Consider the following 27,380-nt stretch of genomic DNA (forward strand, 5'->3'; position numbering starts at 1 on the left):
GGCCACAGGCAGAGGCCAGGCCGTCTCCTAAAGGATGGGACTTAAAGCAGGACAGAGAAACACCCTGATCAGACCTGTACTCTGAAAAGTCCTAAAGACAGCTGGCAAGAATGGACAAGCAGGCAAGGCTGGCAGGAAGACGGGCTGACAGCGTCCGTATGGGAGGTGGAGGTGCAGGTGGGAGGGAGCAGAATTGGGGAGCCACTGGAGCAAGAGAATCAACAACTTTGCTTATTAAGCACAGAGATGGAGATGGGCGATGGGGGTGGCTTTCTCTGAGGGAGGGAGTTCCTGAGAGTGGATATTTGGGCAAAAGAATGATGGTGCGCCATGTTGGCCAGGTAAAGGTGTGCTCCAGGTAAAGGTATGCTCCAGGCTGTGTCTGCCCTGGAACTCCTCTTGGCCCTGCCTCGCTCTGGCCTCTCTGAGATGGCCTCTCCTGTGTCTTCTCACCCTTCCTGGCTGAGGGTGACGTTGATGATGCAAAAGGTCCTTGGGGGTAACCTGGTGTGTCAGGGTCTCCATGACAACCCCATGGGACCTCAGGTTTGGATATCAGAGAAGATGGGGGCTGGGAGGAGATGTCCATTAACAGAGGGCGGGAGCGCAGAGGTCTGCAGTGCTGGTGATTTAATCGTAGGGGTCTGAAGAACTAGCGTCCTTTTCAGACTTGAGTCTTACCTTGAGCTACTGTCCAAAGACCCAGGTCCCACCACTTTCCCACTCACTACTTCTCTGACCTGGAGAAGTAGTCAGCTCCCTGGCCCAGTAACTGGAGCTGACCCAGGCCACCTCGCCGGCTGCTGCTAGAAGGATCAGACGTGAATTGTGCCGAGGGCCTTATTCTCTCCAAAGTGAGTGTCTCTCCCCATCACAGGGCAGAGGAAGTCGTGGCCACAGAATCCTGCTTCCGTAGAGTAAAGCGATGAAATCCCAGGTCTCATTAGAGCACGTGTGCCGTGTGGTCCCGGGCAGTGGGGCTGCAGAACAAAAAGCCACAGAACACTGTGGCTGGGCCCAAATCCGTCCCACTACACCTTTGCCATCTTGGACAATCCTTGACCCTTGTCTGTGAGGTGAACTAGCAGCCCCTGCTTTGCGGGCTGGCCGTAAATATGAGATGAGCTAACATCTCAAAGTCCTTTATTGCACCCCAAGGAGGTGCTTAGCAGGCGCCGAGGGACGTGCTGCCCCCACCGCCCATTCGGGCAGGGCTGCCGTTTGTCTAAATTGCCCTCCTCTCTGCTCTGTGCCAGCAGGTCCGGCCTCTGTTTCCCTGTGAGGAGCCGCCGCGGCCCACCGAGATGTCCCGGCACCACAGCCGTTTCGAAAGAGAGTACCGGGTGGGCTGGGACCGCCGCGAGTGGAGTGCCAACGGGACGCATGGGACCACCAGCATCTGCAGCGCCACTGCCGGGGCCGGTGGCGGCACCGTCAGCAGCCTCAGCACCCGGCCCGGCCTCCTGCCTCTGCCCGTGGTGCCCTCCCGGCTGCCCACGCCCGCCACGGCCCCCGCCCCCTGCACCACCGGCAGCGGCGAGGCCATCACCAGCCTCGTGGCCAGCTCGGCCTCCGCCGTCACCACCAAGGTAAGACATGGGGCCTCTCTGCCCTGGAGCCGGTCAGCCCCACGGGCTCTGAGCCTGGATGCTGCCTACTCCAAAGAACTGGCCTCCTGGAGCTGGGCCAGGCAACTGTTGACGGTTAACATGGTTTTAGTTTTTTCCAGAAGGTCTATCTCTGTGACTAATTTGTAGGAAGATGAGCAGGTGCTGAGGCCAACCGTTGTCTCAGCCAAGTTGATGAAAATGTTATTTAATGGGTGAAATAAGAATAGAGCTCCACATTGGCAATCCAGGCAATATAGGCTCTCTAAGTGAGTTAAATTAGGTTATGCAGGACCCCCGGGAGCACTAGAGACTTGGGCTTGAAAGAAGGTACTGACCAGAAGCTCTTGTCATAAATGGCCATAAATCTACACGTAGCGACCGCTGTGCTGAGAGGCCTCACACCCTCTCTCGCCTCCAGGCCCCAGACAGGCCTGGAGATCAGCGCATCTGACAGTCCAGGATGCTGAGGCACACCCAGTCTTGACAGCTGACCTAAGGCTGGACCTTCTGAGAGGACCCAGGCCTCTGGTCCTGGCCATCAGCCTCAGCCTTGGAGGCAGTGGCTGCCCCTCGGGATGACAGCAGAAGCCAGGCCGCTGGCTTACAGGACAGCAACGGGAATGTTGCCAGGACCCTGCCTGGCTCCGGGCTGGGCTGGTCCCGCTCACAGGCATCCAGAGGGCTCTGGGGTGGAGCCCTGGCCCCTGAAGGCCCCCACCCGGCTTAGCCTGGGCCGGCTATTCAGGGCCCGCTCGGGGATAGGCTTTCATGGGCGTCTCCTCTTTTCTTTCCTGCTTTCACAAAAGTTGCCAGAGAAGTTAAAGGCAGGGTAGCCGGGGCCCAGCCATTGTGAGGTGACTGTGGTGTTGGAAAGCTGCACTCCAGGTGTCTGCGCCTTTGTCTCTATGATTTTCAAAACCTGCTTTCAGCCCTGCTTCCTAGTAATGACCATGAGGGCCGCACAGAGCCCAGGGAGGCCCCAGACAATGGCGTGCTGGAGGCCTGCTCAGAGCTGACATCTTGCTGCAGTGCCTTATTGATTTTATTTTCCTGTTATGAAAACACCACCCCACAGAGGTGGGGAGGGAAGGAATTTGGACGGGGGAAGGAGGTGGAGGATTACTTGGGCAGGACGCCCTCAGACCAGCCCCATATATTCCTCCCCTGGGCGCCGGCCCCTGGCACTGCTCCGATTCGGTGACCTCTGCCCAGTGGAGCCAGCCAGCTGCCCTACCGGCCACATCAGGCAGCAGCATGGCAAGTCCAGCTGTTGACCATCTGGAGAATGGCAGCTTCTGGAGCCAACTGCCGGGGCTGGACCTGGTCTCAGAGATGAGGGCTTTTGGGGGACCACTTCAGGCAGTACCTGGGCACAGGTGTGGGCTCTGCCAGGCAAGGAAAGGTGACGGCCCCTCCTGCAGGGCTGCCCTGCCCAGAAGCGCCTGCTTTGTTCCCAAGCAGCTCCGTGTTCACCTTCCCTGACTGACTGGGCCCCAAACCACAGCACATGGGAGGAAAGGAACCCAACCTCAGACAGAAAACAACAGCTGGCAAGGACCGAGCTGGGTGACTAAGGGGGGCGGGGGGGCAGTGGGGAAGAGGGAGGAGGGCAGAAGTTCATGCCTGAAGGACAGTCAGCTCCTTGACATGTGACCACAGAGGAACTAAATTCCATTTCTCCCGTGTAACCATCTCCAGCCCAGTTTCATACCTGCAGGGGCTTGTCTGGTCAAACAAAGATGCCTAGTATGGTCTAGATTCTTTGGGGTGCTCAGGAGAACTGGGTGTGCAGCGGGGAGGGAGGACAGCGCCAGCAGTGGCTTCTGCCCAGGGTGCCATTATTAAATTGGAGCCATGGTGCCACTCTGGCCAAGCTGCTGTCCTCTTCCCCCAGCCTGTATCTCCCCCCAGATGCCTGTCCCCGTGCCAGCACCACATCAAGAGACAAGGCAGGCCCCAAATGAGGTATCTGTGGTTTTCCCGGTCAACAAACTGAGTCCTTACTGAGCGGCCATGGACTGGCTCTTGCCTCAGGGAGTTCACAGGCCAGTGTTTAACAAATCTGTGGCCTGGACAGTGCAACCAAATTACCCAAGAATGTCTCTCCCGTGGAGGTTATTGGCAGAGACGACTCAGTGGAGTGGATGAAGCCAGACTTTGAAGCCAGACCTCCTGGGTTTGAGTTCTGCTCCATCATTCACTAGCTGAGCAAGTTTCCTGAGCTCTTGGTCTCACGCCTATAAAATGGGAGCCGGTGGTGGTCCTGGCCTGTTGGAGTCGCCATGAGGGCTACATGAAGGGCCGGAAGACAGCCGAGCCCCTCCCGATCCTATAGGGGGGCTGCGGTCCTCGCAGTCACGTTCACCCAGGTGAGACGTGTGGGACTAGGCCGTGCCCCTGTAACAAAGTTATCACTTCTACCTCACCAAGAAAATAAGGGAGACCAGATAGGGGGCAGGAGCTGGCCCCAAGCAGCGAGGGAAAGTAGGCTATTTCTGAGTGACGACCTCGTGACCGGCCTGTAGGCCTGGCGGCCGGGGGCTGGAGGGAAGAGGGCACCCTCAGGAAGCTAGTCATTGAGTGAAGGGGTTCTAAAGCCCTTCTCACCATGGGGCCCTGTCCTCAAAGGCAAGCCCAGGGTGTGCGCAGGGCCAAGCCCCCCATGCTGGTGGTGCTGGGGAGCAGCACAGCTGCCAAGAGCAGAGGCGTGCCCCTCTGTATGGGTGCCTGTGGCCCGAGTGTGGGGGAGGCTGTTTGAGTATATTGGCCTTGGCTCCTTGGTGCATTCCAGTGCTGTGTGGGGGCCAGAGCCACCCCTGAGGACTCAGGGAAACATCCCCGGAAGGTGACAAATGTCAGAACTGACAGGCCTGTGTCCTGTTGGGTTGAGCATGGAGCAGGGGGTGTGTCGCATGCTTGAGGTCACCCAGGCCATCCCACGAAGGTAGGATGGTTGCCACTTCACCTCCCCCCAGCCCTGGTCACCAGCTCCCCCTGGCCCGGTCAGTTTCTGCTTAGCCATAGTGGGTGGTGCCGGCTCTCCGGGGCAGGGGACAGGCATGCAGGTTATACTCCAGTGAGGTGATGGCGATTCTTTTTGTCACTGCTGCCCTCAGACCTGAGTTGATTTTTTTCCTGTCTTTACTTTTCTGTGGCCTGAAGATTTCTTAGGTGTTTTGGATGAAAGGCCAATTAGATTGCACAGATCTGGCTGGAACACTGAGGTACCTGGAGGGCCTGGCCAGACAGACCACACACACACACACACACACACACACACACACACACTCATCAATCAGGCCAGCAAACTGCTTCCTAGAGCTTCAGTCAACCTTTGAATATCCGAGTCCTAAGTCCCCAGAGCCAGGATGGACAGGCCGTGCAGCCCCTCTGTTTTGTGGACCAGAAAAGTAAGAGTCAGAAAAATCATCTTTCTGCATGACTCTGGTGCATCTCCTGCATCGCTTACTGAGTGAGAAACAGAACCAGCCTGGCTGCCTCCACCGCCGCCCCCTGCCCTTGGTACATTCTCCATGGTAACCATTGTCGCCAAGATGCTGTGGTGACTCTCCCATCCTCTCAGCCACTTCACTAACACACACACCACATTTCAGCCAGAAAGTGCACTCACTCACCTGCTGTGCTCCAGGTGGGAAAAGACAGGTTAAAGATGAAGTGACCCCTCACAGCACAACCCGGGGGTCAGAACTGACTGTGACTCCTGCCTCTGCCACTTGGAAGCTGAGTGTAGCTCTCTGAGCCTCCGCTTCTTTGCCCATAAAATAAGGATGATGATATCTTCCTCACCAAGATGTTGCAAGGGATGGCTGAGTTAATGTGTGAGGAAGCTTAGCAAGTGCCTGTCACTCGTTGACCATGCAATAAGTTACTTTTGAAAAGCCAGATCAGAGACTGGGTTCACTTCGTAACCACACATTTGAGGGAGTCAGTCCTACTGGCAATGGGTGCTGGTTGGCTGAAGGAGGCGCCCTGGACTGTCCCTCCCCAACTGGGGGGCAAGCTGCTCCCCCCACATCCCCCCACCAGGAGGGCTCCAGGCAGCCCAGCCAGGGCTGCTCAGCAGACTTGACCCCTCAGCCAGGCCTGAGTGCGGCCAGCTCTGTCTGGGGATGAAAGGCAGTCCCGCTGCCCACGCTCTGCAGTCGCTGCTGCATGAAATTTAAATTATTCTCAGCAAACCTGCTTGACAGATGAAACACAAAAAGGACGGCTTCATAAATGCAATTTCGTTCCTGAAAGAATGGAGTTTCCAGCATCCTCGCTGATGTCTAGGAAACGTATCGGGGGCTTTTTCTCCTGTGGTCAGGAGCACTCGAGCTGAAACATTCCCATCGCTCCTCGGAGCTAAGCCCTCGAAAATGAATCTGGGCGGAGAAGACAGAAACTCTGCCGGTGTCAGGGAGAAAAACCGACAGGGACCTGAAATCTGCAGGCTCCCTCCTCAGAGTGCCAAACACCCGAATTTCTGACATTTATGAGCTCTGGGGTTTTCATCATCAGTGATGATGCTGGGGTTGATGTCTTCTTCATGCACCCCAAATTCTCTGCAGAAATGCCCCCCTTTGGGAACATGGTCTGGATGTCTATAGGGACGTGGTGAATCACCCAGCTGTGAAAAACCGGGAGGCCCCGTGGCAGACGTCTGCTCTCATGTGCCTCTGGGGTCCCGGGGTGGATGAAGCGTCTTTTGCACAGTTCCAGAATGAAAAGGCCCCGTCCCTTCCTCTTGTCCTCACATTGAAAAGCACAGCCGGCTGAGTAAGCTCGGCCAGGAGAATCACTCCAGCCACTTTTGTGGTGAATTTCCAGACTGTGAGTGATTTTATCCAAAAGACTGTTTCCTCCTCTTGAATGAGAAGTTGTGATTTCCCTTGTGATGAATTAGCAGGCCCTGGTAATGCGTTGTGAGAACGGCGTGTGCGTGTTTGTAGTGAGCTAATGCATCTCGCCTGCACTCTGTTACGACCGCAGCTGGGATTCCATCTTCCTTGACTTAAACCCCCATTGTCAGTCACAACCTGTATATAAAATTGAAAAAAATAGTCTACAGTCTGGGGAGGGTCAACTGAGTGTCTTGAACACAAACATTTGATTAAGGGAGACAAAGGGGGGCAATTATGTGCTCCCCACCTGGAAGAGATGCGCCTCTGTCGGAAAAAAGGCAGCTACAGATTCTCCAGGAAAAAGATGTTGTTGGCTCGAGCCGGTTGTGGGTTTAACGTAACTTTTGCTGAGTAATTGCAGCCCAAAACTTTAGTAGCTTGAAAGCATCCCAGTTCTGTGGTTGGGGCTGAGTTCTGCGCAGGCTGGCTTGGCTGACCTCTGCGGGCCTCTCTCGTTGGTCTGAGGTCAGCTGTGGGGAGGCTGCAGGCTGGTGGCTGATTTAGGATGGCTTCACACGTAGGTGCTTAGCTGACCGTCCGCCAAGCCACCACAAGTCCCTGCTGAGAGACCTCTCACCCGCCACCTGACTGGCTCGGGTTCATTCAGATGGTTCAGGCTTCCAGAGCGGTGAGAAGACAAGCTTCGCTGTGTAAGCACTTTTCTAACCTCAGCTTCAGGCGTATTGGCTTAAATCCCATTGGTCAAAGCAAATCTCAAGACCAAACCACCAAATTCAAGGCGGGGCGTACAGCCTGCCTCTGTAGGAGGCACCTCTTGCTAAGGTGGGTAGGTAAGGTTGGGAGAATTTGTGGCCCTGTTTGCAGTACACCCCCAGTGTTTCAGCCCATTTGCTTAAGCCCAATAATTTTTCCTCTAGCTTTAGGCCCAGCCCGCATGCCTCACACAGAAAGGACAGTCTATGACTCTCCTAGACATGGTCCCATACAGGGAATCAACACAGGACATGCGTGACTTCCAGACGCCCAGGTTGCACACGTCCCACCCTCCCCAAGAGCTTCCCAGTGAGTCTGAAACAGGACGCTCACAAGGCTTGTCTTGCCAGCGAGAAGCCAATGACACTGGCCTTTGGGAACTGCTCAGGCCACTCTGACCATGAGAATCCAGCACTGACCAGAACTGGGCCTTTAGTTCTGAGCCTCCAGCACTTGACCCTGTCACCACCACCACCCCCCGCACATCGGTGGCACTGGGACCTGCTGCTCCCAGACATCATAACAGCGGATGCTAAGCTATTGATTCAGAATAAAAAGTCCATCCCGAGGAGACCACCCTTGTGGACTCTGACCGGTGAGTTTGTCCTGTGACTATCCACATAGGAAAACAAATTCTGACTTTCTAAGCCTGAAATCAGGAAAGGGAGCTGGTTGCATGATGCAGATACTACTCGGCACCCACCCGCCTGACAGCCTGTGACTCTCAAATAGCACCAGTCCCGCCACTTCCCCAAAAGCCCTTGGAAAGGCCTCTTCTTGAATTATATTAGGTTTTCTGCAAACAATGTCATTCAAGATGAACATAAATCTACTTCTTATTCAGTTGTAATGGTTTTCCCTGTTTCATTTAATTACTCATGTTGCAATTAAACAATTTTTTATCATTGCAAAAGGACAGTATTGTAGCTACATTATAGGTTAAATGGGCTTTGGAGAACGAGCCTGGGAATCTCATCACTATTTATAACATTTTTTATAGGGAAAGTATAGTTCCAAAATCTAAACAGCCAAATTACAAATGAACTTTCAGAGCCCAATCTATTGTCAACCAGAATTGTCCACAATGCTAAAAATAACTTGGTAGAATCAACATAAAAAGGAGCACTTAATACCCCTCCTCTTAGTTCACCATCGGCATCTACAGATTCAGTTTAATTTCAGTAAGAATTTCCTCCAAACCCAACCTGTCCCTACTCACTTTCTTCAGACAAGCAGCCAAACTGTCTTGAGTCCTCCGAAGGCCTGACACCACCAAGGAGACTTGTGGTGACTCGTGGTGGGTCCCTGCACAGCTGAGCTGATGTAAGATAGCAGATGACCACTTAGTTTCAACATTCCACTAAGCCCGAAGGCTTGGCCATGTATTCATCTGTCTCCTTACTGGGCAGTGAACACCACAGGAATAAGGTCCATGGGATGTCCAGCCATGGAACAGTTCTCAACAAGTGAGGAGGGATGAATGAACTTGTGCACATGAATATATTTGGCCCTGGTTGTTGGGTAGGGGAAGAAATGCCTTGACATCATCTCTACCTACACGATGGGTCAGCCTTCAAAAACTGAGGAATCACTATGGAATGCCCATGGTGAGGATGGTGGAAAAATCCAGTGTGTGAGTAGGGGATGCCATCACGGGCTAGCTGAAGCCACCTGGGTCCAGATCATGAAGCTGAACAGAGTTCACACATAAAGACCTTTGCCTGAGATCCTGCACCCCCTCCCATCTCTCCCAAAGCACTGGATTCACGGAATCATAATTTTTTTATTTGCTTGGGGGTTTTCTCCTGCCTGCCTGTAATTCTCTGCAGCCTTTTGCATTTGCCTCTTGCATGTAGTAATGACTATTGCAGGCACTGTTCTAAGCTCTGTCCCCACATTAGCTTTTTAAATCCTCAGCCGAGCTTTCTGAGGTCACTTTATTACCACCACTTAGGATGTGAAAAACCAAGTGACTTGTTCAAGACCTCAAAACAGGGCTAAGAGTCCTCCCTGGGCAGCCTGGCTCGAGTTCAGCTCCCAGCACTGTATGTGCCAACCCAGAAGCATCCTCAGGAAACTTTGTTGAATGAGCAACCGGCTGAACATCTTTCCACTTTCCGTAGTGATAGCGCCATCACCTAAAGAGGCTGCCCTCGTCAGCAGTTTGGAACAACCACCAAGGTCAGGACCAAAGGGCATGATCCAGGCCACTCTCCCCCGTGCCCAGCCTCAGTCCTGTCCTTTTCTCTGTGATCAGACAAACTTTTTTCCTCAACAGTCAAGCCGTGTGGGTAGAGGAGAGTACCCAGATATGGGATCCTCAGGACCTTTGACTGTTGAGGTCACAGCCTTTCCCTCTTTCTTAGGGTTTCTGATTTTGGCCCAAGACTCAGTGCAGGACTGGCATCCCCCTAGCATCTGCTTTCAGTTCGCTTTGACTTTGTTCTCTCCAGCAAGGCCATAGGCTTATCCAGCCACCCACCAAGATTAGGTTTGGAGCAATCCCCAGACTCGTGAGGGTGGCTCCCTCTTGGTTGTCCCTTGTTTATTCCAGTGGATTTACACCTGGGCTGGGCAGCGGGTGCCGCCAATCATCAGCCCTTTATATGGGTTGGAGCAGCAGTGATTGCCGCTGTCTTCCTGGCCGCAGTCTTCCTGGCAAGCAGAGAGAACGAGAGGGTTACTGTTTATTACAGGCTTTGCCTCCAGCATGCCCCACTAGGGGACAGTCCCCCCCACCCGGAATGGGGGGAAGCCCATATTTGAGGAGTCTGCCTGAGGAGGGGGGAAAACAACTCAGACTGGGGTCAGAAAACAGATTTCAGGTCGTGTCCAGTCTTCACTGGCTGAGCAGCTCAAGACAGGACACCGAAGGTCCCCGTGACTTGGTTTCCCGGCCTGTAGGCTCAATGCAGCTGTGCCCACTCCCCTGCAGTGTTGAGAGGTCTGCAAGAAATAACAAGGCAAAGTGCTTTATAAGAAATCAATGCCCTGATTCACAGAGACAATGTAGACTAGAGGTTACCCAGCGCCGAGTCGGGGGCTGGGAGACGTGGTTCTTACCCAGTGGGTATAGTTTCTGTTCAGGGTGATGGAAAAGTTCTGGAATTGTGGTGATCCCGCACACCGTCATGAATGCAACAAATGTTATCGAGTTGTAAACTTTAAAATGGTGAAAAAAGCAAATTTTATGGCACATATATTCTACCAAAAAGAAAAAAAGAAATAGAAGCAGATGTCTCACTGTTTAGAGAGAGGGGAAGCGTCTGTAAATTCAGGGCGCATCGACGCACCACATAACCTCCTTCCTGAGGAGAAACAGGAGTGCGAGTTGCTGTGGCTGGAGCGAGGCCCAGGCCTGGGGGCCCTTGGGGCAGATCAGCACAGTGGAAGCAGATGGGGACGGTCCCCAAGGAAGAAGCAGGAGGGGGCCCAGCCCAGGGAGGGCCACCTGGGAACTGTGTCACTGAGGAGTCCCCAGTGTGACTCAGGGGAGACCTGACTGCCTGGGGCACCCCCACTCACTCCCTTGACTGCAGGCACCCTGCAAGGCAGCAAAGTGACTGCCAAGTTCAACACGAAGGCCTTTGAGAAGGGGGTCGGGGAGTCTGGGGCACCGGGAAGCATAGTGGTGGTCCAGTTCTCTAGCACTCACAACGCGGGTGAAGGCGCCTGCTGTGTTCAGCGGTGGTTATGGATCTTTCTGGCAGTGAGGGTTCTCCAGGCCAGAGGCGAGGACCCCTGCATAAGTGTGCACTTGAACTCCAAGTACCCAGAAGCCATCCAAAGAAGCCACACAGGACTGCCGGCCAGCCAGGGCCTTCCACGTGTCCTGGGGCCTGCTGCCCTTCGCTCATGTTGATCGATGCCCGGCTTGAGCTGGTGGGTTCTTAGACATGTTGACCCAGGCACCCCACTATCGCAGGAGGCAGGAGCTGTGGCCATCCTCAGATAGGAATCTCAGGGACAGTCTCGCCGGCCAGCTAGCTCACTACCTCCTCGTGACGCCGCTGCTATGTGGAGACACAGGCCTGCGTGTGGGGACAGCCCACGCTGGAAGAGTGTGAGTCTGAGAAGAAAATCCCCGGGAAGGAAAGACTCGTGATACTCCAGCACAGAGCCCCCGGCCAAGCCCCAGGCCTTGCCTGCCCTAGCCAGGAGCAGTCGGACTCCAGCTGCGTCGCCTGGTACGTCGGGAGCATGCTGAGGGTGTTTTTCTTATTTCCCCACAATATTAGTCTGAGAAGAGGATATTGGGCCTAATATATTGTGCCCATAACTCACAATAACGGGAATTCGGTAGTGGCGACCCGTCATCCGCTGCGATTAGAAGGGAATATTGTGAATATTGTATTATAAAGGCATTAAAAAGGCATTATGAATTGGATTCCACTGCCCCACATCGTGTTCCTTGTAAATAATTGAGGAAGATGTGGTGCTTGGAATTTGGGATTATCCATTGTTGAGATTCCAGCAGTCTCCTTGCCAGGCTGGTGGGGCTCCATCGATTTGACAGTTCACGCAGCTGTGAGGGAGTCTGCCCCTGGCAGGTCCAAAGGCGCTGTAAAACAAGCATATGCTTCCAAAAAGGCTCTCCCTCCCAGCAGAAATTAGTAACTGCCACAGCCAACAGTAGACAACGGGTTTTTTTTGGTTTTTTTTTTTTTGCAAAATCTTCCCAAGTTCAAATATTCTATGTCCCTTGCCTTCAGTCCCTGGAACTCTGTCTTCACAGCCAGGGCCCGGGTGGGCTCTGGTGGCAGCCCTGAGTCAGCAACAGCCAACCCATCGCCCCTCATGCCACCTCAGCTCCCCAGGTGACAAAGATGTGAGGCCCAGAACACCAAGGTCAGGCTGCCGACTGAACATCAGGACCTTGTGGATCAAGTCCTGGCGGGCAGACACCATCTCTGGTGGCTTCTTGGTCCTGCTCTGCCTCTGGAAAGTTCCTTCACCTGCTGGCTGTGCTCCCTGTAGTGCAGACCCCTGGACGCCCCACGTGGTCCTGTGAAAGAGAAGGGACCCCAGCCAGGAGGCCAAGAACTTGACTCCAGCAGAGGAATGGCTGCCCCCAAGGAAATCTTAAAGAAGAGTAGGACAGGAAACACCGACGCAGTCCCCAGGACACATCTGGCAGGAGCGGGTGAGAGCACATCAGTGTCTCTGGCCTTGCCTGCTCAGACGCCCCTCCACAGTGGGCCCCGTCTGGAGACTGCCAGCCTGAAGACATTCTCCTATAATCACTGCTGACTTGGTGGGCAGTTCCAAAGCAGCTGGTCCTGGGTAACTGAGTGAACCCCCTTGTCGTTAGAGGTGTTGTTTTAGGATTTCAAGCTCGACTTCTGTTGATGGCACATCCAGCCCCCAGAGAGCAGGAGGAGGGCTGTGCAGGAGGCTTCAGGGCAGGAGGGTTTTACGTGGAGGGCAAAGCACAACCACATTAAGTAGTCTGAGCTGGGATGCCCGTTACATACCAGGCATGTAAATGCTTAACGCCTCGGAGATGAGATTAGGAACCCAGACAGATTTAAATCCTGCCTCTTTCACTTGCTAGCTGTGTGACCTCAGGCAAGTTACTTACCTTCTCAGAGCTTGGTTTCGTCTTCTATAAAGTGGAATAATGACTCCTATGGATTGTCAGGGAAATTAAATGACTTAATCATGCGAAGCACCTGTGATAGTGTCTGTTGTCCAGCACACACTCTGTAGGCAGGAGCTGTTACTGTCATTGCCGTGACCTTCACGGCATGCCCTGCTCCTCTCTGTAGGTCTCCCTCTTCCTCTAGAATGTGGGTCCTTGAGACAAAGAGCCTGCGCTTTGGGTTTTGCAATGCCAGTACCTCATACCCGCCTGCCCTGTGCTTAGTAAATAGGTGTTGAATTACCAAATTGAATTGTGGGTAGAGGAGGGTGTCGTCATGGAAATGCACTTGCTTTTACCAAAAAAATAAGTGTGTGCTGTTGATGATTGCATGGCACTGCCCCAGGGTCTAATGCACTCAGAGCAGCCCCCTGACTGCCTCCGGCTCTTGGGGCAGCGTCTCAGCAACAGTCGTCAACACCTACATCTTGAGATGCTCATAGCTGCCCTCTGATTCAAGGGACCCCAAAGTCAGGCATCTTGCAAAGTGCTTTCTGAGCTTGCATGAAATGAAAGGCATCTACCACCTTTGATGATATCCATCCAGAGCCCATTCCTCAACGGCCCTGGGCTCCAGGCCACATTTGGTGTATTGGTGGTGAGACTTGTGTTTTTGTTGTTGTTCTTTTATTTGTTTTTGTTTTTTCAACCATTTATGGAGGTCCAGGCACTGTGCCAAAAGTTTTACATGTTACATCTCAGTTCGTACAGCAGCCCTGTGGGCTAAAGCTGTAATTATCCCATTTTACATGTGAAGAAACTGAGTTTCAGAGCCTGGGGAGCCACTCTGCACCCCAGCTCACGGGATTGGAACTCAGGTCTTTCTTACTTCAAAGCCTCAGCCTCTAATTCCCAATTCTTTCCCTTGGATGTCTCCCCTTAAATGTCTGCCAGCAGCCTCAAATACAAAATGCCCAGAGCTAAAATCTGTTTCCTCAGCCTCAAACCTGCTTCTTCCCTGCACACCTGTTTCGGGGGCAGCCCCACCACCCAGCCAGCTGTGCAAGCCAGCTGGCTCTCCACCCCTCCCCATCCTGCCCCAGCTCATCTCCAGACGTTCTCGAACTCATGCATTTCCCTCCAATCCCCTTGCACAGCCATCGTCCGGGGCACCATCAAACCTCACCTAAGGCATAGAGTCAGCCTCCTGCCCACCTTCCTACCTCCAGGCTGCCCATTTGTCCGGTGGGGACCCCACCTGCCCTCAACCTCACCAACTCTCATTTCCCACCTCTGCACCCCACCCCTACACTCCACATTTCAGCCAAACATCAACTGCAAGCCCCATGTCTGATCCAAGAGTGTGTATGTGTGTGTGTGTGCGTGCATGTGTGTGTGTGTGTGCACGAGCTACATGCTGTGGCAGAGCATGGACAGGAAGGACAGGCAGCCTTGGACTCACATCACTGGTTGCTTGGTTATTCCGTGGCCTCATCTCCCTCATCTATGAAATGGGAATAACAACGTTTCCTTCCAGGGGTTGGTTATGAATCAGGGAAATTCCAGTTTAAAAAAAAAATCTGGCTCATCACCAGGTAAACAGTAAGTGCTCAGTCAAGGCTGAAGATGGTGGTGACACTATGTGAAATACACTTTTTATTTTAAAGATAAATTCCTGGGGGCCAATTCTGTAAAGACATGTCTCTCATCTGAGCACGGGCAAAGCTGGGCGTTTTACTGTGCCGTCTTGCAGGTTCTCCGGTGTTGTCTGAGGGAGTCAGGCCCCTCTTTTCTTGTGGCACAGCTGGCGTCAAACCCTGACCTGCAAGTATAGGTAGTTGGTCCCCTCGGGGACCCCAACACCCCACCTGCCCTCCTTCCCACGATTTTGTGCATCAGTCAGATGCACTTTATTCATTCAACAAACGTGCATGATTGTTTACTGAGAAGGTGCTTGTGACCCAGCCGGTTCAGGACCTGCCCTTCTAGGCACCCCACCTATGATGAAGGGCACCCCAAGCCACAGTCAGTGACAGCTCACAGGCCTTCCGTGGCAGCCATGTGTGCCCTGCTCAGCAGTATGGGGCCTGCAGAATCAGTGTGTTTAAACACTGCAATTCACCTCTGAATAGCTCTCCCAAGATGCAGCCACTCCTTACTGGGTTGAGTCCTGAGGATCTGAAGGGCAGCATACCCTCCAGCCTCACCCACGCCAGTCCAGCCCTCCGGTGCTGCCCCAGCCTTGCTTCCCTGGGATGCACACTAGAGTCAGGAGCCAGAGGCCACGCTCCAGGGTAACCCCGCTGCCTCCAGGCTCCCACCTCCCATGCCCCCCGACAGCAGGTGCTTGCTCATCAGGGCAGGCCACAAAACAAGGAAGAAAAATCTTTTTAGACTGGAAAAATAGGGCTGCTGCTGTTTTATGGTGGTGTGGTTTATGGTTTTCAAACATTTTAATTAGTTTCATTTTTTAATATAAATGCACCCTGATGTTTTGTGCAGGAAGGGCACAGTTCTTAAAATCTCAGAAATAAAGTCAGAAAATGACAGATAGGCTATTAAAGCGTCACACTCAGATGTGTTATTATTATTATTGTTATTTAACATTTCTAAGCGCCTGTGCTGGGCCAGGAGTGGTGGTGGAGACACAGAGGTGACTACAAGTCAGGGTGGCAGTGTTGGGGAGTCCCTGGGAACTGTGGTTGCTTCCTCAGCTGCCCGAGATTGGCCAGCCCTGCAAGGATCTTCTCAGGGCACCAGTCAGCCATCTGCTCTGGGGCTGGTCTAAGCCTGGGGGCCCAGCCCTGTCCTGCGCTCACTCACTGAGAACATGTTGGGATTTCCCAGCACCCGGCCCGCCCCACAGGGATGTAGCCTCTAGCTAGTTTGCCCCTCCTCCAGACAAACCCATCTCTTCCGTAAACGTTTGGCTCAGTGAGAAAGCAGGGTTAGGTAGACAGGGTTTTACTTTCAGGAGTCTCACATGTAGTGGTTTGAGTAGTGACCCCTAAATGTATGTCCCCCCAGAAACTCCAAAGGCAATCAGCTTGGAAATAGGGTCTTTGCAGATGGAATTAAGGGAGGGTCCTAAAAATGAGGTCATCCTTGATCAGGCAGGCCCTAACTCCAGTGAAAGGGGTCCTTTGAAGAGAAAGAAGGGGCTCTCACATGCCTGAGCACATATGCACTTATGCACACACGTACACATGCAGAGGCTGGAGTGTACACATGCACTTATGCACACACATACACATGCAGAGGCTGCCTCAAATCTAGGAATGCCTGAAGCCATCAGACACCAGAAGAGATAAAGATTCTCCCTTGAGAATCAGAAAGGAGAGGGAGAATGTCCTGCCAACACTTTGGTTTTGGACTCTGGCCTCCAGAACTGGGAGAGTAAGTGTCTGTCATTTGAGTCCCTACTTGGTGCCATTTGTGGTGTCCACCCTAGGAAACTGCCCACTCTTCCTGGTATCTCCATCAGGAAGGCCCGCCTGAATGGGCTGGCTGACAGGGAGGAAGCTTCTGCTGCTCTGGGCTAGTCAGGGGGTTAGTCGGGGTTGAGACAACCCACTGATCACTCTATGAGCATGGAAACGAAGACTGTCATATCTTCTTCCTCCAAGGATTTTAGCGAAAGACACCACCCATGCTTCAAGACACCCCCCCACACACACAGGAGGAGATGCCGTCAGAGTGGGTACAGGAGTGTCCACTAGGGGCCCCTGGGAAAGTCAGAGGGAAGGATAAACTGCCTCTGTGGGCCTCGTCTGCAAGAGGTGGCTCCCGAGAAACGGTGCCTTTAAAGGCCGGGGCAGTTCTCCCCAGTGCTCAGCAACATGGCAGCTGAAATCGGTATAAGAAAGGAGATAGATTACAGAGGGTGGAATCCAGTACTGAAAGATTCTTGGAGTCTGGCGATAGCTGCAGCTCACTGCTAACCGGGAGATTTATGTGACAAGATTATCGATGGTATTAAACACATTTAGAAGGAAGGATTATACCTACTTCTGGGTCAGTACTGTGCCACCAGGCCCCGGTCTGGCCAGCGTGTTAACAGATGGATTGCCGGCCGCGCAGAGGTGAAGCTAAACATTTGCACAATCTCGGGAAGGGGGGAGACTCAGATGAGGAGTTCAAGACGGGGTGGCCAAGTTGAGTCCAAGGAAAGGCTCCAACTCGGGGTCTCTAGTCCCCCCTCCTCCCAACCTTCTCCCCTCCTGGCCTCTGTTTCCCCCACCCCTCCTTGGGGCCTCCCCAGATTTTTGGCTTAGTGAACTCCCTCACCAAGAGGAGGAGACCTAGATATAGCAGGAAATAGGAGGTGGCATTGAGGAGTGGTGAGAAGAAGATCCTGGTGAGCCCACCAGCCCCTTCCCAGGAATGAACTTCGAGGGCCTCCCCGGTGGCACAAGCGGTTGAGCTCAGCGCTGTGAATCTATCTGCAGCCTCTGCAGCACCGGTTTGATTCCTGGCCAGCCAGGGAGAGTCCCACATGGTGAGCAGACCTCTCCTGCCTCTCCCGCTGCTCCCCTCAGCAGTGTATTTCATCAGTCTGCCTGTTCTGTTCCCCGCTCTGTCTCTGGTGAATCCTCTCACCCTCCCGCGCCTCTGGCCTGTACCCTGGTTCTTGTATAAATAAAATAAATCTCAAAAAAAAAAAAAAGAAATGAACTTCGAGGTAACAGTGGACTCCTTCTCAGAAGGAGGAACAGCACTTTAGCAGCTCTGCCACGGGAGAGGATTTAAAATTAGATCAGGCATAGCACGGAGAATATGCTGTTGGGGGCAGTTCCCAGTGGCCTTCAGAGGGCCAGGGCGGCTGTGATGCAATCCTTCCTTCCCTGCCTTTCAGCCCAACCAGGAGCAGAAGGGGGGGGGCGCGGGGGGGTGACCCCCAGCCAGGCCAGTGCTCCTCCCACACGGCCTCTCAGCTGGTGGGTAACCCCTGAGATTGTAAGCAGAGCTGAAATTGTTGTTCAGAAAATGTTGCTTTTGTAGTTTTTTTAATTTTTAGAATTTAAAGTATACATGGACATAAAACTCACCATTTTCAAATGCACCGTTCAGCGGCCTTGAGGACCTTCACAAGGCTTTGCCACCATCATCATTCTCTAGTTCCAGAATATTCTCAAAGCCCCCCCAAGCAGCCCAGAGCACAAAGCAGTCACTCGCCACCCTAGTCCTTCCTGAAAGCATTGCCTTTTTTTTTTTTTTAATAGAGGCATGTTTTATTTATTTATTTGTTTGTTTGTTTGTTTTGTTTATACAAGCACTGGGTACAGTCAGAAGCGCGGGAGGGTGAGAGAATTCACCAGAGCCAGAGCGGGGAGCAGAGCAGGCAGAAGGACCGAAGTACACTGCTGAGGGGAGCAGCGGGCAGCAGGAGAGGTCTGCGCGCCATGTGGGACCCTCCTCCGGTGGCCGGGGAGCAGCTGGGGATCGAACCGGCGCCGCAGAGGCTGCGGGCAGCTTCGCAACCCAGCACTCAACCGCTGCGCCACTGGGGAGGCCCAACATTGCCTTTTTATTTTTTTTTTTTTTTTTTTTTTTTTTTTTTTTTTTTAAGATTTATTTTATTTTATTTTTTATTTATTTATACAAGCACTGGGTACAGTCAGAAGTGTGGGAGGGTGAGAGAATTCACCAGAGCCAGAGGGGGGAGCAGAGCAGGCAGAGGGACCGAAGCACACTGCTGAGGGGAGCAGCGGGTGGCAGGAGAGGTCTGTGCGCCATGTGGGACCCTCCTCTGGTGGCCGGGGAGCAGCTGGGGATGGAACCGGCGCCGCAGAGGCTGCGGGCAGCTTCGCAACCCAGCGCTCAACCGCTGCGCCACCGGGGAGGCCCGCAACATTGCCTTTTTAAAGGAAGGGTAATAGGACGGTCTCGTGGGACATCCGCTTGGCTGAGTGGCAGGAGGGAGAAAGGCCGGGTGCAGGGGTGGCCCCCTCCCCAGAGGCCTCGCCCACACCTCACCATATTTCAGTTGTCTAGACGCTCTTCCCACGCGGGCACTGCCAGGCCCGACTCCCCTTGTGACCTCAGCGTCTGCATCACAGCCGGCCCCTACCAAGCCCTGGCAGCATTCGCTGGACAGACGGCTGTGAAACCAGCCACACCACTGCTGATGTGCTGCCTCATATTGTTTGGGGACATAAGGCTTTGTCCTCGAGTTGTCATACTTTTGAACCTTGCACAGAAAGAAGCAAAGCCCAGAGTGGGAAGAAAAGGCCCTTTATGTCTCTCCTTTTAATTAGACGCCCTGTGAAATTGCTGCAGTTTTGCGTTGTGGCTCCCTCTCAGCGTGTCTGGAAGCTCTGAAGAAGCCCTTAACCAAGGAAGCCAGGAGTTCATTTTCTTCTTTCCCTCCTTATTTTCTTCCGAAGGCCAATTTACTTTTTTTAAACATTTTGCTTTTTGCCTGTGCTGTTGGTTGGGATTTGTGTATATAACAATGCTCCTCTCACAAAAGAGGTTAGTATGGTCTGGGGGAATCCCCAGAGCCCCCCACTAATCACTTTTGATGGAGTAAGACTTGGAGAATCAATTATTTTGCCTTATAGTCTGAAGAAATTCACTGTTCTTGCTCCCTCTTACATGGAAACATAAGCCACCGGGAGGCCTCCGCGCGTGCCCCTCCTCGGCAGCCTTCCTGGCCCTCGAGTCCCCCTCGCTCCCTGGCGGGACCGGGAGATCAAAGGGACAGATGACGGTGCTTGGCGTCCATTTGTCACTCCATTGGAGGGAACCGGTGCAGTGTTAACAGTCAGGCCTGGTCCCGTGCTCATGAATATTTTAGAATGTTTGCTGGCTGAATTCTAACTGTGCTGTGTCCTCCTGTCGACGCGTCACCCATATTCCACAGTTTAATCGGAGCTTTGGGGGACGGAAGAACCACTTCTCCATTAGTCTCCTTTATTATCCTAAAACATGCCGGCTAAGCTGTTCCGTGTCCAGGGTCTTAAGTCTGTGTGGTCTTTCTCATTCTCGCCTCATGCTGAATCCTGATACAGGGCCGAGGAGAGCAGTTTCGTTTTCCATGACTGTAGACTCAGGGGCTAGAGAAGGAACAGCCTCGTCTGGCCCCGTGCAGATATTTTTCTCCCGTGTCTTTGGCCAATTCTTCTGGGGTGGTTTATTGCTGAAAAGCCCACTCACCGGTCTCTCCCTCATCACAGCCCTCCTGTCCTCCACGCTTCTCCCACCCTGTTCTGTCAGTCTCCACAGAAACCTCCGCCTGTCAGTCTCCACAGAAACCTCCTCCATGTTCTCACCCCCACCGGGGACTCTGGGCTTGGCCTGTCCCCTCTGTGGGGACACAGTGGCTGGCCTTGCTCCCCCTTCTGACCCTCCACCGCCCAGCCTGGAACAAGCCAGACACCAGGTGGGGCTTGTGGGGAGGCTGAGTGGACAAGAGGCCACGAAGGAGGCGCCTCAGCTCTCCCCCATGGGAAAGCCCCGGGTCATGTGGGAGCAGGCCCAGGAGGCAGCGTCAGGGGCCTCAGCAGCTTCGTCACAGGGGTCTCTCCCCGCAGCCAAAGCTTCTTGATTCTGAATCCTTAGGGCTGCAGCCGCCATTTACATTGTTAATGAGCTTCCCCATGTTTTTTGCTTGGGGACTTGGTTGTTCCAGGCTGCCCAGCAGGTGGACTGGAGGACACAGAAAAGGCAGAGATTGTGCTGGGTGGGGCCTGGAGCCCCGACAGCCCCCACCCGCAGGAGAAGCCGTCTCACCCACAGCTCTCTGGTTAGGCCTGATGAGCATGAGTGGGGCTCCCCCAACACCACCCCCAACCATCTCCACACCTCCAGGTCAGGCACTGACTGTGCCCCAAGATGGTGACTTCACACACTCCTCCTGCCTGTTCCCATCTGCCCCTTGCATGGGGCACCATAGCTCTTCCTACATGTCCCCCGCAACACGGTGCTCCTTGAAGTCCAGGACATGACTTCCCATCCTTCTCTGCCTCTGCCCTGTGGGGCTCACACTTTGAAGGTGCACAGGAAATGGCTGTCGACTTAATGTAATCAAATCACTGAATTGAGGCAGAAGAGCCAGGGCAGTCTCTGTGCCCCATGCCTTGGTCCCAGCCAGCAGGAATGGAGCGAGGGCCTGCCTGCCATCTGAGGACCCTACACCTCCCCCAGTGAAGGAAATATTGATTCTGTTGTTTGTTTTGTAAAGAGGCTTTCCCCACGGGGACCGGGAGATCTAGTGCAAGTGAAATGGAAACTCCAAAGGAGGCAGCGCCTGGCAGCTGGTCTATTAATAGGGCGGCCGGGCGTGTCCTGGAGGTGGAAAGGCCCCTCGCACGCCCATGGGGCCGCCCTGGAGGTCTTGGGCCTTGGCCCAGTGACTCTGGGCCACCCGCCCACCCGCCCACCTCGCTGGGCTCTTCTCCACACTGCCGCAGACAGAGGTGGGGATGTGGAAAGGTCAATCCAGGTCACCTTTTAAGCGGGAGCCAAATTGAGCAGGCTTGGCCCAGGACTGCAGCACAGAGCTCCGAAAATCCCTGCTGGACGTAGCACAGGGGTCAGTAGACAGAAGGCACATTTGGGACCTGCAGGAAAACAAGCTTTTCCTTTCTGCTTCAGAGGAAAATTTGAGTTGAGCAAAGCAGAGCCAACCCAGCCATCATCTGGATACTACACAGTCAGATTCTAAATCTAGCACCCCAGGTACCCAGAACAGTTCTTGAGGGAACCTCCCAAATATTGAGGCTTAATGGTGTTTAAGGGGATGTAAGAGTGTGTGATGCAGGGCAGATGAGGCTGCTATGTTCAGACGTTCGGGTTGTGCACTGAACAACTGTGGCCTTCCATTCTGGGTTCCACCACCTTGTGATGCCTTGCAGGGGAAGGCAGCTGGCATTATGGGAGAGTCCAGCTGTCCAGTCTGAAGGGGGTTGCCTAAATATCAAGAAATCAAGCTGCTAGTGGAACTGGAAGTCCCAGTGTTCAAACCCCTCACTTTACTAACGAAAACAGAGGCCTAGAAAGGAAGGGATATGCCCAAGGTCACACAGCATCTGTGGCCTTGTTAATTGTGTGGCTGGTCCTCCTGGTCCCCAGGACCCTCTTAACCGCTTTCCTATTCTCTGCCTTTTGTATTTCATCTGCCCTGATAAACCAGTGAGGAAGGTCCTTTTCTTCACAAAGCCTTGAAGGCAGATCACATTCTCAAGTTTTCTACCTCTTCCTAAGCGGCATTCTAAATTGTGATATTTCTCCAAAGCTCTAGGCTGGGCTGGACCTTCTGCTTGCTCTGTTTATTCAGACTCTGGCCCGGATGTTTTATCCATTTCATTCTCTCCCTCCAGCTCTCCCCAAATTGTTTCCTACAAATCTTGGTTTTTATTTTTTGCATCTGCCCCCACCAAAGTATGTGGGTTGATGTTCAAAACCTTAAAACTCAGGGAGCCTTCAGAGCAATAAATTCCATTCAAATCCAGGCGTCCTGCCCAGACCCTGGTTTTTTCCCCTGCCCCCCTCAAGACCAACATGAGGCCGAGGGTGACTGAGCACGTACTGAGATCACCACCCACAGGGAGACTCAGTTCAGCCCATAGACTTCAGGGGCAGCTCCTGGAGTCCAGACCACCTAGAACCCTGGTTGCTGAGTAGCCCTAATACCGCTGATGGGCAGGTGCAACCCTGAGTTGGTAACCAAGGTGCCCTTACTCAGTGGAGGTGGGGCTGGGGCCAGCCAGAGGACACTAATTTATTCTTCCACTCACCAAATAAGTAAATGTTTATTTAGCACCTACTATGTGTCTAATGAAAACAAACCCCCTGCCTTGGTGGAGCTTATGTGCTAAAGGATGGAGATAATTAATAAATAAATGTCAGAGGCTGGAAATAAATAAATATCAGAAAAGTGCTCCAGAGAATGAAGCCGGGAAGGAAGGCAGAGAACACCAAGGGAGAGGTGGGGTGTGTGCAATTTTAAAAGCCAGTTCAAGTGACAGTCGAACAAAAACCTGAAGTAGGTGGGCGGAGCCATGTGGTTGCGGAGCAGGAGCTTTCTAGACAGAGGGATGAAAAAGCAGAAGGCCTGAAGGGAGGACTGTGCCGGGCAAAGCAGGTGTTTGGCTGCCACATGGGGAGTGGACTGAGAGGGGCAGGAGCAGAGCCAGGACACAGGAGGCCCCCACACGTCCTCCTGTCCACCCCATAACTAAGCTCAGTCCATGTGAACTGCTTCCTGGGCAGACACCTCAGACTCACCTTCAAATCCCAGCCTCCTGTTGGGGTTCCTGACTAGGACCCCCACATTCCTGTAGTTCCTGGCTCATTTCCTCCCTCAGCCCCTTAGCCATAGCTCCGCCCCCACCCCCAATTCTGCTTGTTGCATCTCTGTCCAGGCAGTCACGGTCCACACCTGGGCCTGCCACATCCTGGCCCTGGCCCCAGCCTGTGCTCCCACCCTCCAGGGGCCCCTCCTCACTCTCATCAGATAGAACCGCCCTCTTCATTTCACCTCTGCCCAGACTCCTTCCTCTTCCTGGGGTGCCCCATGGCCCCTCTCACCTGGGTCTCCCTCAAAACCTGGCCCTGTCATCTCCTCAATAAAGTCTTGTCTGCCGACACTTCCCACCTCCACAGCTGGCCCTCACCCACACCCTCTCCTGAGCCTGTCCGACTTCAGTCACTGGTGACAGGATAATGTGGATGCTTGCCTTCCCCAAACTTCCTTCAGCACCTGTCCACCTTGACCTCCAGGTGGCCCTTGGGTGTCCGCTGGGCGGGGGGTCTTGGTGAATGGTTGCAGGGAGGGCTGGGTGCTTCATGGCAGCTCCTTGAACCCCCTGTGCTCACTCTCTGCTATGGGAAGAGAAGCAAGAGAAGGCCCCTGGGTCAGAGAGCCTCCCTGGAAGCTGAGCCTGCCCTCGGGAAGATCAGCCTCCTGAGCCATCCTCACCCTCCTAAGGCAGCTGCACAGACACTCAGACCTGGGGCAGCACAAGGCTGGCAAGCAAGTGACCTAGATAGGACCAGGCCCCTCAGGGCCCTGCTTGGGTTTGCCCCAATGTCAGCCCCTGCTTTGGGGTCACATAGGCATTTTAGCAGGAGGAATCGATCCCCATTCCAGAGTGGACATTCTAGGGGTGTGGTTTATCTGCCCAAAAGAGGGGGAAGAACGGACCTTGAACTGACCTTGCTCCCTTCGCAGGGACAGTCAAAAGGAGAAAATTCTTCATGAATCTGTCAGAGGAATGGGAGGCGGTGGTAAGGGGGTAGGAGGACGAACCCCTCTGGGGATATGGGTCAGGACCAGAGTGGTCCAGTGATGCTGACCCTTTGGCACTAAAACCCAGCCTCAGAAACACTTAGGCAGAAACACTTAGGCACTTAGCACCTAGGAGAGGGCACCCTTGAGCCCTGTCGCTTAGTTTGGCCTGCAGCAGCTTGGAAACAGCAAATGCTAAGGGGGACCCTCGCTGTAAACATAAGAGGCAAGAGGAACCCCAAGCACACGTGGGTCTTCATTGTCCCTAACCTCTCCCTTCTGCCCCCTCGTGGCCCACTGCACCCCTTAGAGGTCCCCACTACAGACACTCACCAGCCTGGGTGCAGGACGCTGCTCCCAACCGTGAGCAATTGTGCCTCAGTTTCCCTGCTGTGAAAGTGAAATGAGCATCCCTGCCTCTCCCGCCTCCCAAGGTAGTTATGTGCCTGCAGTGAGAGGGCAGTGGGTCAGGCCCCGGAGGAGGGAGCCCACAAAATGGTGTCACTACGTGTAGTGCCCTGCAGGTGGCAAGTGTCTGACATTTCTGCCGGGCAGGTAGCCCTGGAGCTCCCTGGCTGGCCTCGCTTGGGGAGTCTCCGGCTCCGTGCAACATGCAGCGATTCCACGGTGAAGCTGGGGCTGCCGGGGGTGTGGCGGGGCGCCCATCTGGAACCGGCCGCCGGTTCCCAAGATCACAGTGTCTGCAGACTTCCCGCCCAGTTCTCCAGGCCCTGGAACGGCTCCTACCTGGACCCGAGACCAGGGACATTCCCTTCCCCTGGATGATTCTGTCCCAAACCCTCAAACACCCACCCCAGCCAGCGCCAGTGCCAACTTCTTTCCATCGTCTTCCTGTAAACACGTTAAAAATTGCCTTCCAGAGTTTCAGCTCCCCACCTCTCGTGCAATTTTCTGGCCTCCCCTGATTTCAGCCTCCAGGATTGAAATTCTTTCTCGTGGTCTCCAGGAGGAATTGGTGAAACAGAAAAAGCAGGAAATTAATGTCCCAGCCTCAAGGCTCCACACAGCATTAGATGGAATTAAAGCAGAATAATGAGTCGATACACACACAACTCTGTTGTTCTTTGATTTTCCTTTCAAAATTCATGTAGTGAACGCTTCCTCCATCCCATACCGTCTTGGGCTGGGAGACTCGCTGGCGTCCTGAATGAATTTACATACCAAATGGGTTTTAATTTTATATTTTCGCTTAAGGTCAGGACATTTATTTATTATCATTATTTATTACTGAGGCACGAGTGGTTTTAATTATTTTAGTGTTCCTCCTACAAAGCAGGATCGCTGCTAGCTACGAAACATTTTCCGTTTCCGCTCACATAAATAATATAGTTTTTAATTTCATGAAGATTTAGTGTTCGTCTGCTTTGTAAATTAAAGTCATCGTTTACCACACAGAGACAGAGGGTTTGGGATGTCCTGGTGGGCTCGCGGGCCCCTTCGCAGGTCGCCTGTCCCAACTTGGGTCATGGTAGGAGAGAGAGACCCACCGAGGGGCCTGGAGGGGAGCGGCGTGGGGTGAATGAAAGGAGGACCTCGGGGAAGGGACGTGAACCCCTTCTCTCATGCAGTGCCACTCGCTGTGACATCTGTTCCCCACAACCCCTGCAAAGTCGATGTTTTTATCTCGACTGAGCAGGTAAGGAATCGCCGTATGGGAGCTTTCGTACCCGAGACCACTCAAATCCAGATGACAGGGGCAGATTCAACCATGTCTGACCCCAAGGCCCAGCTCCTTTCTCTCTCTTGCAAGCCCTCTCCATGCCATGGCTTGCGAGGTGAGCAGGTGTCGGTCCCCAGGCCTGGGTGGAAGCCCGGGAGACGCCAGAGGGTATGTGTGGGAGCGGAACCAGAGAAGGAAGGAGCAGGCAAGAGGGGTGGAGGGCAGCGACTGGCCAGGCCGCGGGTGTGACTGTGTGTGCACCTGGTGGATGGGGAAGAAGCTGCCTGAGGACTTGGGGGGCCGAGGGCCTGGAGACAGAGACCCCCAACTCACAGCTGCCCTGGAGTCACTGATCTTGTGGGATCCCAGTCCCCAATGCCTCCCATTTCTCTTTGCACCTGGATCCTCCTCTCTTTCAGGGAGGCTGCTAGGTACGTAAAGGAGCTCCCCGGTGCAGGGATCGCCCCCACCCACAGCCCATGGGGAGTCACTCTCCCCTGCCGTCTCTGAGCTGGCTTCACCCTCGGAAGCATTCCCGGAAGGCAGCCACCGGTCCATCGGGATCTGTTTCACACTCCCCACCGCCTGTCACGAGGACACCATTCCATGGCACCATGTCCACTTTTGCTGCCAGCATAGCCTCTGGAATGAGCAGGCTATTTGGGGTTGCCATGGAGAAGCTGGGCCCTTGGGTGGTTTCAGTTGTGCTGGCGCTATGAGAAGGCATTTGCCACCTAGCCAGAACAGGGCAAGGGCAGAGCCTCACAGCCTGGTGCCCTCTGCTCTGACCCAGCCCACCAGCTGCAGCCCCAGCCCCTGGGGCCATTAGCAGGTCAAAAGCATATCCCATTTAAAGGACGCCAGCTTCATCTGCAGAGGTTTTCTTGGGTTCTCGTTCAGTCTCCAGCTACAAATCAGCCCCCGGGAGACGAGGTCTCCAGACAGAAGCCTTCCGTCCTGGCAGCAAGTCCCGGGGGAGAGGAAGAAGCCCGCTGAGTAACCACCCTCGTGGCAGAGCTGAACGGAGCCGCTCGGACACACGCCGCGATTAAGCAGGGGCTGAGCCACCGTCCTGGCGCTCAGCGCCGCTCAGATTTCAGCAGAAAATAGACCTCACACTGAGTCATCCCTCTCCATAAGGGAAGATGAGCTTGTGTTGGTGGGAAAGCCTCGTGTTAGGGGAAGTCCCCTGCCAAAGCGAGAATGTATCTCTTTAGTGCGTCTTTAATCCCTCTCCCGTGAGCCTCTCCTTCTAAACGAGGGAGCTGGAAAGACTAGGATGCTGGGGAAAGCCGGCCTTACCTAGAACCGTGAAATTCTTTTCTCCATCTCGGAAACAGTCTCCCCCAGGAGGACATAAATAAATAGGAGAGTCCTGGTGTATACTTTACCCATTTTTCAGATTTTCTTCCTTCTTACTCATGGCACTGACTTAAGTGGTGCTTCTGGACTGGTACCAGCTAGATAGGTGCCTGGGGACAGGATGGTCTCAGGGCTGCGTTTAGAAGCAAATCGAGCTAATAGCGAAGTCTCTTCCCATTGAAAAGGGAAATAAAACAGCTTTCAGAGCCAGCTCTCTCGCTCCATTTTACAGGGGCCCTGCTTCTGCTACGTGGGCCCCCCTGGAATCCAGATCTGCACATTAAAAAGACATTTT

General features: G+C 53.7%; 1 protein-coding gene across 1 annotated transcript in view; it reads left to right on the forward strand.

Moving 5' to 3' along the window:
- Positions 1-1,229: 1,229 nt before the first annotated feature.
- Positions 1,230-27,380, forward strand: part of KLHL29 (kelch like family member 29) — a gene marked incomplete at its 3' end in the record, with an annotated part of 115,656 nt that continues 89,505 nt past the window's right edge. The window contains exon 1 of the mRNA XM_084234489.1: positions 1,230-1,589. Within this exon, the coding sequence (XP_084090615.1) occupies positions 1,305-1,589 (285 nt within the window). The 5' untranslated portion in view covers positions 1,230-1,304. The remainder of the gene's footprint in view (positions 1,590-27,380) is intronic.

This window comes from Talpa europaea, assembly GCF_964194135.1.
Source record: "Talpa europaea genome assembly, chromosome: 6".
Classification (NCBI taxonomy): domain Eukaryota; kingdom Metazoa; phylum Chordata; class Mammalia; order Eulipotyphla; family Talpidae; genus Talpa; species Talpa europaea.